Source organism: Mytilus galloprovincialis, chromosome 5, assembly GCF_965363235.1.
Source record: "Mytilus galloprovincialis chromosome 5, xbMytGall1.hap1.1, whole genome shotgun sequence".
NCBI classification, from domain to species: Eukaryota; Metazoa; Mollusca; class Bivalvia; order Mytilida; family Mytilidae; genus Mytilus; species Mytilus galloprovincialis.
Window position 1 is genome coordinate 74,866,540 of NC_134842.1, and position 19,285 is coordinate 74,885,824.

Consider the following 19,285-nt stretch of genomic DNA (forward strand, 5'->3'; position numbering starts at 1 on the left):
TGTAAAGAAATATTTTGAACAAAATCTTATGTATATTTGTATGAAAGTTTCTTCCCATTATTTTTGCCAATATTGAACCACTTCTGGAATCAGCTTTCGTATTATAATTGAGGAAGTAAATTAACGATGTTAAAAATTTCGGCTTGAAGTACAAAATTACACACTGATATAAGCAAAACACAATGAATCGTCAAAATTGATATTATGTTGTCGAGATTGTTTATATTATAATTTTAAAGCACTCATCAAACTATAAATAAAAACAATCAATATAAAATGACATAATTGACAACTTTGGAAATCTTTTTTTTCGTTTCTTTACTGGTCCCTTTGATGGTTGATGGTAGCCTTCTGCAAGTGCCCGCAACACGCAAGTGGATCAATCCCAAGCCGTTCAATTTTTGTTTTCTTCATTTCCGATATTTTCTGACGAACCCAGTAAGTTACCAAGTTATTATAATTTTTTTTAACTCCTCCGTATGGACAAAAAAAAAATCCATCTTGCTATTCCGTTTACTATTTATTTGTATTCTATTCCAATGGACTTTTTTGATATCTATATATCTTAAGGCTAAACACTATGAAATGAATATAGTTAATTTTATATGTGAATTGAAAATTAATTTCTACACTGTAGCCGTCATTTGTTGACTTTTTTAAAGCTAAGGCGAACAATCCATGACATAAAGTTTTTCGATCTTATTTTTTAACACATACGTTTTTGTTGCTTTTTGATGACATTTCGGAACATAGCATGTGGTAAGACCTTGTGTATCATCTGGTTGACTTACACCCGATGTATCTGGTAATCGGGCACTACATGGTGGACTAGCAGACCTATTGAAACAAAATAACATCTGTTTAACTATTGTTTTACTTGGTTGTATACATTGAGTATCCAAATTATACATTTAATTATTTTCGTATTCTGAGTTTATTAAGCCCATTTTCAAAAATAGCAATATCAAAAGCTTAAACACATCAAATGAATAGAAAACGTCTGTCACATATTCCTGACTTTACACTTTCAACTTTACATTTGCCATTTCAAGGTAGAATGAAACCAAAGCAGTACCTAAATGAGAAGCAGCCATTCAAAACAAATATAAAATTATAATTGAGGCATTAATTTCAAATTGAAAGTCCGTATCATATTAAAAGAAGATGTAGTATGATTGACAATGAGACAGCTCTCAATAGGAGACCAAATGGCATAGAACAACAACTTAAGGTCACCGTAAGTCCTTCTACAATTAGCAAAGACTTTAGTTGTTCACATACTTACCCTGTATGATATTTGTTAGAACATACATCATAAATTATTGGACTGTGGCATAAACATTCACACTGGTTACTGCATTCTACGATATCAGGTGATGTAGAGTCCTGCAAGATAACACAAAAGAATTCATAGATGAATTAGAAGTTTAAATGTATCATATAAGAATATTACAGCAAAGGAAATGAGTCCCGATGTGTCATTTGAAAAAATAGAATTCACTAGTGTCTGCAAGTCAGTGTAAAAAAGCAGTTATTTGTTATTATATTACTTTCATCGATAATGCACTATCGTAAAAAGATAGAATTGATATTTATATTACTAGTAATTGAATAGTGTTTCTTTACAATTAAACATTGCTTTATATCAAATCATTATAGACACTCACAAAAATAACAAAACACTCATCAAGTATTAACGTCACATACTACGCCCTCAATACGTTTTATTGACACTTCAAATTCAGTTAAGACAATTCTAAAAGAGCTCTATGTAATTTACCATCATATTTTCTATCAGCAGTCAACACACGAGTGAGTGTTTTGTGGCTGTTCGTCCTTTCAAGATTTGAAATAATACAAAGCATGTTTAAAATGCAATATGAAACATATGTGTGATTATTATTCTTATCTTATTAAGCAGTAGAAGACTATCAATTATTTACAAGCTCTTTGATATTTCTCATAGAAGTACCTCTCAAGAGAACTGAATCAAAATTATTTACATCTATTGAAGCGTTAAGAATAAAATACGTATATTGTAATGAAGATAAGTTGTACTCACACATTTACAGTCGGTAGATGGTATTGTCTGTCTCCTTATGATAAACACATTAGTTTCTGCAATAGGTCGTATTTCAAATGCTTCATCAGTGTCTTTGAAATCGAGTCCTCCTAATTTGTTAACTGGCATTGTCATCTAATAAAAAAGTTAAAGAACGTGTTTTAAATTAAGATATTGAATATGTTAAGGCCGGATTTGTCCAATGAAGTAGATAATTAGATAATTGTACACTCGTCATAACTAATAAAAGCATCTTTAAACTCATTACACACAATCTATTTAAGTGACTTTTATTTTTTTCGACGAAGTTTCAACTAAATATCGATAAAAATACCATACAATCCATGTTCGAATATGTAAAGCTAATAAAAAATTAAATGAAACATTTTTATACCTAGAAGTAAAACAAACAGATGTTACCCATTGATAATCATCTTTTATAATTACTTTATGGTGAAGTTATATCATCTTTTACATACTTAAAACTCACCCGAAAGGACCTTAAATTTGTATTTTTGGAAAAATCTTGGCACTCTTTCGAGTTAAGTACACCTTCCCTTTTAAGAATTTTTGCAATACCTGGTTCCTAAAAAAATAACAGCATTAGGAGAACAAGTATAAAACAATATATTTCACAATGATATTGAAATTGCAGAGCATGCAGATAAATACTTTCAATGATGGATCAAAACAGCATAACACAAAGAAAAATACTTCAATTATATGCACAAACAAAGATAGACAGAAGAAGTAACATGAACTTTATGAAAGCGATGACATAACTCGCATTTATGCATTTGACTCTTTTTTTTGTCTTGTTTTTACTTAGATATCATTCAGAGTACATAGCTGTCAAAAAATTATACTATAAATATCTGAAGTCAGAATTCCTTTTAATATCAAAAGTGCTTTTAACATATCAATAAATGAATTTGTTAAAAAATTGACAAATTGAATATGAGATTAAATTCATGTTTTAATTATGATAAGCTACCCCAGTCGAATTTGAGCCTATGTTGATGTGCCCTTTATTGTCACCAGGCTCGTGATGAAATAACTGCAGATGTTTTTACCATCCAGGATTTCAAATTTTACATGCTTGTTCTAATGATAATGAACCCAGAAAAGAGACCCAGAAATTTAAACAAGTGTTATGTTCTGTTCAGAAGCAGCCCATCTTTCATCTGGTATATACAAATATTTGCACTCCATAGGGGTCAGGTATATATATAAAAGAAGATGACTGTCAATGAGACAATTTTCCACGTGCGATCAAATGACACAGGAATTATGCTGTTTTTCTTGGCGTTAATTGATAGCAAGAATATACACATTTTAGGAATAACAAATTAAAGTTTGGATATATTTGAAGTAAGGGAGGGAAAGTAACTTCTTCTTTTTTACTCGGTAATTGTTTTAGAAGAACATGTTAAAAAAACGTCTGTTAAGAAGAGTTAGACGCACAAAAAGGAAAATATAAAATTTTGATAGTGAAAATAAAGTTTTTAAATATGATTTGTTTAAGGCACCGACACGTTATTATATCACATAAGCAACACGACGGGTGCCACATATGGAGCAGGATCTGCTTACCCTTCCGGAGCACCTGAGATCCCCCCTAGTTTTTTTGTGGGGTTCGAGTTGTTTATTCTTTAGTTTTTTATGTTGTGTCGTGTGTGCTGTTGTTTGTTTGTCCTTTTCATTTTTAGCCATGGCGTTGTCAGTTTGTTTTAGATTTATGAGTTTGACTGTCCCTTTGGTATCTTTCGTCCCTCTTTTGTGACAAACCTCAATAGTAATATGTTTTGGTTCTTTGAAGCCAGATTCAATTGTTGTTTCTTTAAGTCGTGGATGCATTACAATGAACCCACTGTCGTCAACAATAATGCACCTGGAAAAAAGAAAATGTATAAGATAAATATAAGCCCAGAAACAGAGTGTGTTATTTTTACGCAGATTGGTAAAAATAAGTATCAGTTGAAGCAGACATTCAGAGGACAACTGTACCTTCGATGTTCCAAGACTACTTATGAACATAAAGCTTGCGATGATGGCTTCGCTTTTAAATTCTCACAAGAAGTAAAAGATTCGTTTTTTCTGAGTTCATGTTTTTAAAATTAATTTGTGACATTCAAAACCATCTAAACATTTGTGAAATTTAGTTTTAACCTCTTTGAAAAGAAAGTATTTAAAAACCTATATCACATTTCTGTTCAGAGGTAACTAAAATGATTTATAATCATCCTTTTGTTTGTATTGGCCATTAATCTATTTAAAATATTTTTCGATCAATGGAAAGCAACTCAATCCAGAAAGGCACAAAACTGTATAATGAAAATTGATAAAAAAAAATCCGAATCGAAACAATAAAAAAAACTTAATATCAAAAATCAAATAATCTAACTCTATCTGATTGACTAATAATTGCAATGCACTAGCTACACTTATGATGCTAGCCTGAAAATAGATGAAACAAAAAACATACCAGTAAGATACGTCATTACAAGTAGGATAAACACTACTAAACAACCAGTTAAAGTATTCCAGTGGGAAATCAGCACCAACAGCAGCAGTTACTGTGGTCGAACTGCAATAAAATATCAAAATTTAATAGCGCAAAAAAGGTGCATGTTACAGCAGTACTGAATATGTGTGTTTATAAATTGAATTAACTTATATGATTGCAGTGTAAAATCAATAAAAGTTGTCAATCAGAAACAACCTTGAAATCATATGAATAAAATGTACCCGGAGATATGCATGTAATTCATATTAAAAGCAATGTCTTTTCTGGTCATAAAACGAACCAGTTTAAGAATAGCAAAATAATGAAGATCAGCCAAATTCAATAAGACAAGATTACGAAAATTCATTGTCCGGTTGAAGATATTTTTTTTTGGTCCGACAAGAGTAAAACCTAGTCAAATACACGATTGGAAATATTCCCTTTTTGGTACTGAAACTTTTACCAATTATATTGAAAATTGAGATAAAAATGCAGTGTTTCGTAAAACGACAGACCAGCGGTATATGATGATACTCATATGGATGTTGGCGTTTCTTTTTGTTGCACGTCAGTGTTTCTGTTGTTCAGTTGTTTTCCTCTTATACCTGACGTATTCCCCTTGATGTAAGTGTGGAACTACAAAATAAACTTACATTTTTTTTTTCCATAAGTTACTTTGAAAACAATTGCCACGTGTAAAGCTTACTATGATGAATAGGATTTGCTTATTGTTGAAGGCCATATAGTGACCTTTAGCTGTTTAAATGCAGGTTATTTATACCCTGGCATATGACAATACGACTATGGCCGTCCCTGATGAAGGTAATCCAGATGAGCGCTTCGGACGTATTAAATTGAAAACGAGTAGTTTTCATTTTTTAAATATCAGTAAAAACCAAGTTATAAGAAAAAAAAAGGATGATAGGCCCATTACATCATGTTCATTGCCTGAAACTTTTTCATTACAAAATGTTATTATATGAATTACATGTAAAGTCACTAATGAATGGAAAACTAATCCATCTCTTACCATGCTCTCTTTTCGTGATCATAAGGTTTCTGCAATGAAACTCCAGGATAAATTCTTATCATTCCTGCTTTTGTTCCGATGTATCTCCATGACACAAATCTCGCAGGATGAGATTTCCAATACTGCTCAGCTTCATATGTAGCCCATACAGCTGATCGTAATGTCGACTACCAAAATTAGATGTAAACTAGTTATATTGATGTTTAAAATTTCCTTCACGTTGAACATGTTGAAGGCAAAAGTAAAAAGTAAAATCACAAAAATACTAAACTTTGAGGCAAATTCAAAACGGAAGGTCCATAATCAATTGGCAAAATCAAAAGTTCATAAATATCAAACGAATGGATAACAACTGTCATATTCCTGACTTGATACAGACATTTTTCTTAAGCAGAAAATGGTGGATTAAACCTCATAAAATGATTGTTATGAAAAGTTGTAATTTTCAATCTATATTCTTAATCGTTTTTTTTTTTCAATTTTCAAAATAATTATCTTTAAACCAACAGTATACAACACCGTGAATTTAAATCAATAAAGGCGCTTCGATGCTTTTACAACATAGAAAATACAAACATTACCAACATCAGGGGTAGTTTGATGTAAGATCATTTTTACATTTTTTAAACACTGAAGTATCTACTTCATTCGATTCAATTGGTAGTGTAAAATATTTTGACTGACTTGGTAATTATAAACGCTCTAATTCAACCTTAAATATGAAAAATCTATGATCAAATATGCCTGTTAATACCACTGTTCTTTGGGTAGTCCATATTTGACCAGTTTTTCAATAATTATTATGTAGAACTACTATCGTGATTATCTCACCTTAAATCCAGGATTTGTTAATTTTTGCCTTGTAAGATAATTGCCATAATTTGTGACATCTTCAGCCGTCTCATCGCGGTCTAAGTACTGAAAAGGGTTTTGAAATGCAGACTGGGAAAATTTCACACTACTTCGATCTAAAACGTAGAAGATATCTTTATATTGACGTATATAAAATTGTAACGAGTTTTGTAGTTAGTTAAATAGCTACCTTGTGAAAAGTAAATTTTTCTGAAAATTTCACCTTAATACTAGTGTTCGCTTTTGTTATATGATTTGTTTTTAAAAGGAGACTGGGAACTTTGTTTACACTACTTCGATCTAAAAAAAGTAGAACATATTCATTATATTGACATAGGGAGTCTCTTGCTGATCGGGTTGTTGTCTCTTTGACACATTCCCCATTTCCATTCTCAAGTTTATAGAAATGTAACGAGTGTTGTAATCATTCAAATAGCTACGTTGTGTAAAGTAAACTTTTCTAAAAATATCAGTTGAACATTAGTGTACGCATATGTTACATATTTTGTTTTGACAAAAATTGAGAAGATGTGGTATGATAAACAATAAGACAATTTGTCATCAGAAATCAAACGACAAGAAGTAAGCAATTATAGGTCACCGAACGACCTTTAACAATGTGCATATCATATTTATTTACGTAAAGCAAACTATGCAACGACCCGAAAAAAACACTTTACATACCTGATGTTACTCGTCTTGAATAAAATTTGCAATCAGAAAAGGAGTCCTTCAAAAGGCTCCTATTGTGGTACATAAATACATTTTGTAAATCTACATCGCTGAGCTGGAATTGACTTTCGTCTATTTCTGAATAAGACTCGTCCACAAGAACAACACACAAGGAAAGATTACTCTGAGGTATCTAAAGATAAGACAAGAAAGTAGTATTGCATATGACATGGATGAATAAAAACAAGAATATATATTAGAAAAAATTCAAATAGCTAAATCAAAAGCTCAAACACATTAAACGAACGGGAAACAACTATTGTATTCCGAACATGGGACTGTCATATTATTATGTGGAAAATAGTGGTCTAACACTTGTTTAAAGCTAGCTAAACATCTCACTTCTATCCTAGGTTTACAAATATAAAATGAAAAGAAATAAGTAAATGTTTAATCTTTTATAAAATATCACACTATTCATCGTATTGAATCAACCAGTTCAAACCAAATTAGACGTTTGAATGAAAACACAGCATTAAGTGTAGGGTTTATTCCTCATTTAATAGGAATTCTTTTATAATTGTTTCCTGTTATTAAATTTCTATGTCAGTATCACATTTCTGTTTTCTTTGTCTGGTTAAGACAACTTTTACATGATCGTTCTAACAATCAGTCAGTCGACGTCATACGTACATCTCAATAGTCAGTTCATTTTTATCAAATTATTCATACTGTAGTGAAGATCAGCAATTCATGCAACGATTTTCTAGTTTTGGTAAACCTGTATTTTTACGTTCATTAACGTTGCTTTTATTTTGCTTCCATTTTCAATAACTTTGATTTAAGCGCTTCCAATGAGTGTTAACTAAAAGTGTATATACATTTAAGTATTCTCTAAGGCATTCTGATGTGTTAAGCTGCTACTGTCAAATGATTTTAACAGGTTGATCGAACTTTGTTACAACATTGTCCAAGGTTTGGGGGAGAGATGGGCGCTTAAAATTTTGTTTAACTAGTAAATTCTATACGTTTGATTGTCTACAGCAAAGGGCCATTAGTTCAGAGTTATTTTTGTTTGTGATGTCTGTCATATGTGTTTTTCGTTTATCATGTTTATCGTTTGAATTGTTCCATACTTTAGCATGCCGGGCCTTTAATGCTGATCACATTGTTGATTTTACTCATTTTTTCAGGCCTTATACAGTTGCTTAAATTAGAATCTGGTGGATAGTTATTGTATCTGCATTCGTCCCAAATCTCCGTACCTTATAATGCTGTTCGATAAGCGATCAGATATAAAGTTTTAATTACCTATAACTATAACATATACAGAATTAAACAGCGAAGATCCAACTTTATATGATTTTCATGAATGACTTTTGAATAAATAAAATGCATAGAAACGGTAAGAATGATTTGTAAATACTTACTGAACCCCAATAGAAATATGCTGTAAGACTATCATCTCTGCTACCATCATTCACAAGTTTACCACGTGGTTTCGTAAAAAACTTCGTTAATGTTTTCTTTCCCATACCACCACTAAAAAATAAAAAAAGAAAACAACATTATATAAATGCAATACGTAATAAGTTATTCAAGAACAACTAAAAGCGAACATTTGATAACCAAGAAAATAGAAGAACCGTCTAATTTTTCTATGTTCAACGAACTATGAAATTAGGATCAAATCTCATTTGACATAAATCGAAAGATCATATTATAGGAATAAAATTGAGAATGGAAATGGGGAATGTGCCAAAGAGACAACAACCCGACCATAGAAAAAAACAACAGCAGAAGGTCACCAACAGGTCTTCAATGTAGCGAGAAATTCCCGCACCCGGGGGCGTCCTTCAACTGGCCCCTAAACAAATATATACTAGTTCAGTGATAATGAACGCCATACTAATTTCCAAATTGTACACAAGAAACTAAAATTAAAATAATAAAAGACTAACAAAGGCCAGAGGCTCCTGACTTGGGACAGGCGCAAAAATGCGGCGGGGTTAAACATGTTTGTGAGATCTCAACCCTCCCCCTATACCTCTAGCCAATGTAGAAAAGTAAACGCATAACAATACGCACATTAAAATTCAGTTCAAGAGAAGTCCGAGTCTGATTTCAGAAGATGTAACCAAAGAAAATAAACAAAATGACAATAATACATAAATAACAACAGACTACTAGCAGTTAACTGACATGCCAGCTCCAGACTTCAATTAAACTGACTGAAAGATTATGATTTCATCATATGAACATCAGGCACAATCCTTACCGTTAGGGGTTTAGTATCATACCATCATAACATATATGAAAAGAACATAACCCGTGTCATGCCAACAACTGGTTTTTGAATAAATGTGTTTAGTTCCGATGCAAAGACCCTATAAGTGAATCAATATTAACGCAATAAATATGCAATCTTTAATGACCTGACAACAGTATCGTAACTATATCCCTTCTTAATAAGTCTATTCAAAGGTTTTGTTAGTTTTTGAGGTGAATACTGCAGACACCTTTGTGCTTTATAAAGAATATTTCCATAAAAAATTGGATGTGAAATACCTGAAAGTATAAGAAGTCTGCATGTTGAGCTATATTTACGAATGATGTCCTTATACCGATGATAAAATTTAGTAAATGTTTTGACTAGTTTGTGATATCGAAAACTCTGGTGTAATAATTTTTCAGTAATTACTGTTGATTGAATTTTGATTGCTGATTAAGTATAATTTGAAATCTTTGATATCATTGATTGGTATAAATACATAAATTTCTCTCGTTAAAATCTAAAACATGTGTACTTAGTTTTTAGTTGATTGAACTTCAACTTCATCAACAACTACCTTGACTAAAAACGTTAACCCGACTATTTTCTATGCATTTTAAAATAAAAATGACATGATTTTTTAAACAGTAATTATTAAGACAAGAATTTGTCCATAGTACATGGATGCCCCACTCACACTATCATTTGTGGTCCATCAAAGTAGTTAAAAAAAACTCTTATTTGCCTTTACATTAGGGAAATTATATCATAAGGAACAAGTTTACAAAGTTTCAAGTTGATTGGAAGTCAACTTCACCAAAACTGCTTTGACCAATAATGTTAACCTAAAGCGGGACATGTTGACTGAGAGACGAACAAACGGACGCACAGACCAAAAAACAATGTTCTTTGGTGGGGCAGAATAAATAAAATCGTTCTAGGTTATCAAAATGTTTAACCTTAGGAGAAAATCCGCTTCATCGTTTTTGAATTGATTAATAAAATCAACGTTACCAATTTTGTTGCACCAGATGCGCATTTCGACAATACATGTCTCTTCAGTGATGCTCGTGGCCAAAATATTTGAAATCCAAAGCTTATATAAAACATGAAGAGCTATAATCCAAAAGGTCCAAAAAGTATAGCCAAATTCGTGAAAGGAATCAGAGCTTTGCATGAGGGAGATACATTCCTTAATTTATAATAATTTCTAATATTTTGTAACAGCAAATTTTAATAACACAAAAAATCCGTTTTTTCATGCCAGTACAAAGTACTGGCTACTGGGCTGGTGATACCCTCGGGGACTAATAGTCCACCAGCAGAGGCATCGACCCAGTGGTAGTAATAAAATCAACGGTACCAATTTTGTTGCACCAGATGCGCATTTCGACAATACATGTCTCTTCAGTGATGCTCGTGGCCAAAATATTTGAAATCCAAAGCTTATATAAAACATGAAGAGCTATAATCCAAAAGGTCCAAAAAGTATAGCCAAATTCGTGAAAGGAATCAGAGCTTTGCATGAGGGAGATACATTCCTTAATTTATAATAATTTCTAATATTTTGTAACAGCAAATTTTAATAACACAAAAAATCCGTATTTTCATGCCAGTACGAAGTACTGGCTACTGGGCTGGTGATACCCTCGGGGACTAATAGTCCACCAGCAGAGGCATCGACCCAGTGGTAGTAATAAAATCAACGGTACCAATTTTGTTGCACCAGATGCGCATTTCGACAATACATGTCTCTTCAGTGATGCTCGTGGCCAAAATATTTGAAATCCAAAGCTTATATAAAACATGAAGAGCTATAATCCAAAAGGTCCAAAAAGTATAGCCAAATTCGTGAAAGGAATCAGAGCTTTGCATGAGGGAGATACATTCCTTAATTTATAATAATTTCTAATATTTTGTAACAGCAAATTTTAATAACACAAAAAATCCGTATTTTCATGCCAGTACGAAGTACTGGCTACTGGGCTGGTGATACCCTCGGGGACTAATAGTCCACCAGCAGAGGCATCGACCCAGTGGTAGTAATAAAATCAACGGTACCAATTTTGTTGCACCAGATGCGCATTTCGAATTACTCTCTTAATAAATGGTCAAGATGACAGCCAGAAACTGTAACAATTACCCTGCGACATAACGTGCATTACTTGTTTATATACGAAATCACCTTTTCATTGACTCAATAACAGATTGAGCGTCTACTTCTCTTTCCAATACACCAATATCAACTAACACGGGGTCTTCGGTTGATTTTACAAAGGCTGCATTTGGCAACAATGGATGCATCAAAACTCTCCCAAGTCCATCTATCATAAAAGCATATGAATATTCATCTTCCGAAAAGTACTCAACTTCAGTTAAAAGTTCACTTATCTTCACATCTGTACACGTGACTCCATGAAAACTAATGACGTTAACAGGACGGCATAATGATGTTATCAAACCTACAAAATATGTAATGTACATAAACAGTGGTGAGGCAATACTTATTTCTTATGTACATGTACATGTATGCAACCGTGCGATTTTTTCCAGTAATGTTCTATTTTTAAGTAAAATCTAATGCTGAAAAAATCCAAGTCATTCTTTCCTTATGGTTCAATTTCAGACATACTCACAGGAGGAAAAAGTAAAATCACAAAAATACTGAACTCAGAGGAAAATCCAATCGGAAAGTCCATAATCAAATGGCAATATCAAATGACAAAACACATCTAAAACGAATGGACAAGAAAGAAGAAGAAATAGAGTATCATTTACAGGAAACTGTACACAACAGAATGAATGTACGATAACAAGTTAGCAGTATTAATAATGAATGTACGATAACAAGTTAGCAGTTTTTGGACGTTTGGATTATAGCTCTTCATCTTATATATAAGCTTTGGATTCTAAATATTTTGGCCACGAGCATCACTGAAGAGACATGTATTGTCGAAATGCGCATCTGGTGCAAGAAAATTGGTACCGTTAATTTTATTAGCAGAATTCATAATGAATGTAAGATAACACGTTAGCAGTGGTCATAATGAATAAACATATGTGCAATGAACGCATATATTTACTCACACGTAAAAATGTAGATTTTGAATGTTTTAAATATTTTGAAAGAACTAAACAGTATGTGAATATTTCTTATGGATTTGTAAAATAATAAATGACCAGTCGTGTAACAAAATTCTTTTTAAGTTCATGACTCTAGAATGACTATTTAAAATATCGGTTCAATTTTAATCAACTGTCCCGTAATTTATCAATTAATGTATCTGTAATAATGTCCGAGAAACAAACAACCAATGTAAACATTAAAGACATTAAAAGACCATCAATCATTAATACAAAATGAATCTGAGCTTTTTAAGATAAAGATATTTTCTTATATTGGTAAACCTTTAATGAATAGTTCCCATATGATCAAGCTTATACAAAAGTACTGGGTACTGATATGGTAGTAGATTTTGGTACTAACAGTTCAACAGCAGATAGGTCGACTCAGTGGTAGAAATAACTTTTTTCAAGTTTTTACTGCAATTGATGCGATTTCGAGAATTTTTTTTCTTCGAAAAAGTAAAATTCAACAGATATCCTTGACATAGTGTCAATTTATGTCACGGAAACATTAAAATAAAGGTGACAAATACTGACAAAATATTGCACCAAGTCTTACCAACTTTTGAGAACCGATCGACATAAGGAACAGTGAATGTTGATTGATCTGACTGGCTACTTGTAGGCAGATGCATATAAAATGTGGCCAATTTGGTGGAAAGAAGTTTCTGGTTATTCTGGTTAAAATCTTCGAAATGACCAACCTGAAAGAATTGTTTACATAATTTTAAAATATCAATAAGGAAACTGTATCACTTAATTGTGTCCGGTTTCTGATTTATAGACCATTATCACATTGCGATAAGACGTGTCACGGTACTTGTCTATCCCAAATTCATGTATTTGGTTTTGATGTTATATATATTATTCTCATGGGATTTTGTCTATGTGTGTTACATTTTAGTGTTATGTCGTTGTTCTCCTCTTATATTTAATGCGTTTCCCTCGGTTTTAGTTTGTTATCCCGATTTTGTTTTTTGTCCATGGATTTATGAGTTTTGAACAGCGGTATACTACTGTTGCCTTTAATTATAGACCAAGTGATCAAAATCAATAAAAACACATTAATATAAAAATAATTAAATTGGCAAATTAGATGCCCAACTTGGGACAGTAACAAGATTATGTATCGGAATTAAAACATTTAAAAAAAAAAGCAAAACCTTTTTCAAACTGCATTTTTATTCTAACAGTGGTACATACACTAAGATAAACATTTAATTCAATATTTGAAAATCAACTTACTATAAGTAACATCAGTATGTATTTGAATAATAGACAATCACTTAATTTGATTAAAACGTATCCGACTTTTCTCGGATTTGAGATAAGAAATTGTAAATATTTTAAGAATACCGGTTGTGAAATTCGAATTTTACTGAAACGAATTTTTTATCGACGCCTTCATTGACTGATGATCTCAGTATGTACAAAAAATAATGGGATACTCACGGACTTAGATCCAATTGAAAGATCTTGATTGGCCATTTTTGTTAATTGTATTTGTGCATCCTGATCTTTTGGATTTAAAATAAGAAATTGATATATTATTACTACATATTTTCAGTTAAAATATTTCGGAAAGAACTTATAAAGAATTTCACAGAAAATTCAAAGAAAAGCTTTTATCTATAGGCAAAATCAAAAGCCAAAACACATCAAACGACTAGAAAACAACTGGCATGTTTTAAACTAGGTACATGCTTTTCTTCATGTACAAAATGTTGAATTAAACCTGGCTTTATAGCTAGCCAAACCTCTTATTTGTATGACAGTGGTATATAATTTCTTGTTGTCATTTTTTTTTTATATTGACAACAATGTTTGAGCAAAACAAAAAGACATCATATTTAAAAATGTCGGCAGTCAACCTTCTTTTTTTTTCTTCTTTTTTTTTTTTTATCTTAATCACTCTATTAAAAGAAATCGTTATTTCCACAAAGAAAAAACAAAATGACATATAGACAAAGCACGAAAGTAAAAATGAAACACAAGACTACACACAAGTTGATTGCATCATATGACTTAGCAGCTTTTTACTGCACTTGCTATAATAAACCATTTCATAATTTTTTCCACATACATGATGGTCATCATATATATCTTAACTGTGAACATACTTCTTAAATACAAATTATGAGACATAATTGTGGAAGAGGGAATAATTATATAAAAAAAAATAACCTTGTCCTATCAGGTATGTGAAGATTGATATTTTGTTTTGTAATTTGGCATTCTCTTCACTTATTACTTGAACAGGATCTCTTCCCAATGTTGATTTTCCATCAGTTATGAATAAAATCACTTTCACTGAAATGAAATCATAAATGTCCTAAAATGTATATCTATTTAACAATTAACCATCAGATAATTACATTGTGTATTTTTTTTATTTTGTAGCTTTGGCTTAAAATTGCGATTAGTATATCTTACATGCCACATTCTCACATTCCATCAACAGGAATCTGTATTTCGGTGGTAAACTCACTCATAATGTTGGCCCTAAATGTCTTTTTTTTTACTGCGATGAAGTTGAGAAAATTGTCAAAACAGATCTTTAAATGTCCAATTATTTAAGTTATGAAATATTCATGACCAATTACTGCATTAGTGATGTATTTCAGACATCACAAATGTGTATGAATTTGTAAACGCCTGATTTCTGACATAATTTGGTGAGATACCTAGTTCTTTACTTTTCAACCAAAATTATAATGGTCCAGATGGCGCCACATATAAAATCATGAAATGTCTTATTTATTCTAACATTTGAATGGATTTTGTTATTGAAAAAATAAATTGAAAGCCTAAATTACATAGATTTTTTTTACACTTAAAGTAATGAAGAGATTTATCCGAAATATATCCGACTCTGTTCAAAAACAGGAGGGTTCGTGTTAATTATTCTTTGATTTTCTATGTTGTGTCTTAATACTTTTATTTGTCTGTCTTTTTTCCCTTTTATCTACGACGTTGATAGTTTGTTTTCGATCTAGATGTATGAGTTTGAATGTTCCACTGGTATCTTTCGCCCTTTTTCATTAGACGTACTTTTGTATAAAAGAGGGACGAAAGATACCAAAGGCACAGTCCAACTCATAAATCGAAAATAAACTGACAACTCCATGGCTAAAAATGAAAAAGACAAACAGACACACAATAGTACACATGACACAACATAGAAAACTAAAGAATTAACAACACGAACCCCACAAAAAACTAGGGGTGATAGCAGGTGCTCCGGAAGGGTAAGAATATTCTGCTCCACATGTGGCACCCGTCGTGTTGCTAATGTTATAATATGACAATACATAATATACCTCTGTTATCGTTGTCCAAAGTGTCGTTTGAGGAATGGAAGTAATTGAAAGCCGCTAACAGGGCCTTTTCATAGTTTGAATCTCCTGTGGTACCAGTGTTTAATGTAAAGATATGCTGCTTCAATTCATCTGTATTTTCCTTCGTTGCAAATGCTAAATCGTTTTCATAACATGAATGACTGGTTGACGGCATCGATGGTGTTTTTGCCTCCTTGTCAAATGAAACAAGTCCAACCTGTAAAACATGTAAGTAGTAAAAAAATGTTCACATGTCAAAGTACTTAAACAGTTGAAAACAATTCAAAGAATGACTGAGTGTTGCTCTCTTGGAAAAAAATGAATGTTGTGTACGAGATCAATGATGACACGAAAATAAAACACAAACACAAAAGTCATATAAACCCAAATTAAGGTGGTATGGGAGTCTAAAATAAAAATGATAGAATTTGTTCATACTTTGCCAAAACGTTGTATCTATTGATACATGTTGAAAAATATAATAAAAATGATAGGTCACCGCGCATTTTCTCAAGCTACAGGACGGGACAAAATGACACATTTTGTATGGATTATACAGGAAAAAACTCCATTTTGTGATTAGAAACTAAACAAAATGATAGAATTGTTAAATACTTCAGGAAAAGATAGCTTTCAGACACTACTTTGAGAATATCAAAAGAAAAGATAGGGTCACCGTACGTTTTTTCTGGCTAAAATACAAAATAGGAAAATTCCATACAGAATCCTTCAGAAAATGCACTTTTTTAGAGTTACCTCCCCTTAAAATGCCAATTTAAAAAAAAAATAATAAAAACAACCAAAAATAATTAACATTTGCAAAAATATCAATATTTAGAAGTTATATTCTTATAAATTGGTACTTTTAAATGAAAATGTACATTAAACATCTGCATTCCTGCATCAAATTTTGCTAACTTGATGGAAAATCTGGACCTTTGATTCTCTGTTTTTTACAATCCAAGATGGAGGAAGACACCCATACCACCTTAAAACGAAATAGCACTTTTATCGATTTCTTCATCTCATTATTATTACGTAATAGCATGAGTATATTCAGGGCAGAACATTTAATCCCCTGACCCAAAAAATAGACAAATATATGAACAAATATATTAGACTGACAACAATGACTGAGTACAAGCAGGTGCTGCAATATGGTTATTAGTTCTGGTTTCCCAAAGCATCTAATGATATTCGCCTCTTTATAATCTAAAGGAATATGGTTATTTTCATCGTTCGTACTCCAAAATGAAAATTACTTCACATCATTGGTTGAATTTATACTATGTAGTACCTATTTTAACCAATCACAACGTTTTGGTATACACATTTTGAAAATATTATCCAGAATGCATAAGATTCTGAAACGACGAATTAACTGACTAGTACTGTAACTCTTGTTTTACAGACATGTGCATATGCATACTTACTCTGTCGTTCGGTTTAAGCGTTTGAATGACGTTATTTGCTGCCTCTTTAACAATGACCATTTTTGTTTTGGCTGTTATACCAGATGGTTGTTTCATGGAGGAACTGGTGTCGATTACGAGGACAACATCCTTATTTGTAGGGGAAGCTGCTGAGGCATATGAAGACCTGTCATGACAGAATTGTAAATAAAAATTCTTACACATGTATAACATCCAATATATTTTTGCCATCATCCATGTCATTTTATCTCTTCTAGATATTTGCATTTAGATTAAATCTCTCAACTCCGTATTATTCTATACTAATACCTGATTGTATTGTGTGAGAAATTGTTCATGATATCACACTTCTTTGCTCTATTTTGAATAGGAGTTCTAATGATTCCTTGTTTTTTGTTTGCTAGCTTGATTTGTCTCTTCATAATAAACAAAATAAAGGCTCCAGCTGTTGTCTGCGCTATGGTCGGGTTGTTATCGCTTTCACACATTCCCCATTTCCTTTCTCAATTTTATTGCTAAACTAATGTTGACTTGAATTAATTATATTGAGAGCATACTGTAATGTTCTAATTTGTATGTTAAAAGTACTTAATTACAGATATAACAATTATATTCAAACTTACGTGTATCTAGGATCAAAGTTTTGACAATTTTCCCAATTAGTTGCAGGATAAATAACAGATACTCCTTCTGTTGTACTGTAATGCTGCCATAAAACGTTCTTGTTTAAGTCGTAATTGTTTTTCATGGTTGCACTGATTTGATCTGTCGGATATTTTAAGTTGTCCATTACAATAGGCGAAGTTGTTACACACGCTGAACGGACGTCTACCTTAAATATAAATCGGCAAACATCGGATGATTCCGCTTCTCTCCATCTTTTAGATAGAGGTACGGAATCGGCCGAGTTGCTACGAATGCCCAACATATAATTATGGATGCTTGCTTCTGACATTCTCAGTGGTAACTTGTAGAGTATTCCAAATCAATTCTTTAAATTTCAAAAGTCACCTTTATTTTTTTTCAGTCTAATTGCAGTATAAAGCCATGTATACAGCGATTTGTCTGCCAAAAACTTTGATATTTTAAATGATTGTATCTCAAAAAGCAAATCCCTGTACCAAGTCAGGAATATGACAATTGTTATCCATTTGTTTGATGTGTTTAAGCTTTTTTATTTTTCCATTTTATTAGGGACCGTTTTGAATTCAGTATATTTGTGATTTTTCTCTTTTTAAGTTAAAATGTTTTTAGAACAAAATGGACTTTATTTTTTAAATGATTTTTGTTAGATTTTGGGCCAAAAAAAAACTTATCTCAGTAAAAGTATCAAATTGTTGACCTTTTTCGTGCTGTGTGAGTACAGGAAGAGAAAACGAGTTTTTTTTTAAAGGGTCTGTGTTAGTTTTTTGTTTACCTTTGTTTGGAACTTTGGTATGTAGGTAAGATGGTCGTCTGGTATATCACAACATCTTGGAAGACTCGAACTATCAGTATCCGTATTAACGCTCACTATTTTATCTTTTACATCGGTTAACACTTTGTTCAATTGTGTTAACGATACATCATGTACATCGAGACTAGACTGAATCTGTGATAAAAAATAGTGTTACATTACAGATGTCATTATTAAATTAGATTGATTAGTTGATTGATTACTTGAATCAGTGTCGCCGATGCATTGACAAAACCGCTACGATTTATACGAAGTAAGTTCATGTGAATGTCAATTTGAACATTTTTCATTCCTCAGTATCAAGTAAACAACATATCTCATCTCATTTCCAAGTTGGAACTTAAAAAGTGCAATATAAACATAAGAATTAAACGTTAAAAGTATGACATGAGATATGTATAGTGATGTGATAGTACCCCTACCAGTCTTTCTTAGTATAGATAAATAGCGGCATATAAAACAAAGCTCCAATAACCCCCAGTTTTTGGTGTGGTTCGAGTTGCTCAGCCTTTTTTCTATGTTGTGTACTATTAGTTGT

At 31.9% G+C, this 19,285-nt stretch overlaps 2 protein-coding genes across 2 annotated transcripts; both read right to left on the reverse strand.

The window, feature by feature from the left end:
* Positions 1-225: 225 nt before the first annotated feature.
* LOC143074143 (VWFA and cache domain-containing protein 1-like) lies at positions 226-11,795 on the reverse strand. Its single transcript, XM_076249690.1, has 11 exons — positions 11,580-11,795; positions 8,553-8,664; positions 7,135-7,315; positions 6,430-6,566; positions 5,599-5,765; positions 4,548-4,649; positions 3,851-3,953; positions 2,063-2,197; positions 1,286-1,386; positions 718-837; positions 226-250 (listed from the first exon to the last, which is right to left on the reverse strand). Exons 1-11 carry the CDS (start codon positions 11,723-11,725, stop codon positions 226-228), a joined length of 1,329 nt encoding a protein of 442 aa, XP_076105805.1. The 5' UTR covers positions 11,726-11,795.
* Positions 11,796-13,924: 2,129 nt separating this feature from the next.
* LOC143074144 (voltage-dependent calcium channel subunit alpha-2/delta-3-like) lies at positions 13,925-18,836 on the reverse strand. The gene is made up of 6 exons (XM_076249691.1): positions 18,709-18,836; positions 17,915-18,123; positions 17,292-17,457; positions 15,841-16,075; positions 14,705-14,830; positions 13,925-14,037 (listed from the first exon to the last, which is right to left on the reverse strand). Exons 2-6 carry the CDS (start codon positions 18,079-18,081, stop codon positions 13,925-13,927), a joined length of 807 nt encoding a protein of 268 aa, XP_076105806.1. The 5' UTR covers positions 18,082-18,123; positions 18,709-18,836.
* Between the last annotated feature and the right edge of the window lie 449 nt (positions 18,837-19,285).

Coding starts and splice junctions, on each gene's coding strand:
- LOC143074143 (XM_076249690.1), bottom strand. CDS start 11,725: ATGATAGATGGACTTGGGAGAGTTTTGATGCATCCATTGTTGCCAAAT. Junction 8,665..11,579: donor GTTATTGAGTCAATGAAAAG/GTGATTTCGTAT, acceptor TTTATTTTTTAG/TGGTGGTATGGGAAAGAAAA. Junction 3,954..4,547: donor TGTAATGACGTATCTTACTG/GTATGTTTTTTG, acceptor TCTTTTTTCCAG/GTGCATTATTGTTGACGACA.
- LOC143074144 (XM_076249691.1), bottom strand. CDS start 18,081: ATGGACAACTTAAAATATCCGACAGATCAAATCAGTGCAACCATGAAA. Junction 16,076..17,291: donor CGCTTAAACCGAACGACAGA/GTAAGTATGCAT, acceptor CATGTTTTACAG/GTTGGACTTGTTTCATTTGA. Junction 14,038..14,704: donor CACATACCTGATAGGACAAG/GTTATTTTTTTT, acceptor TAAATCCAAAAG/ATCAGGATGCACAAATACAA.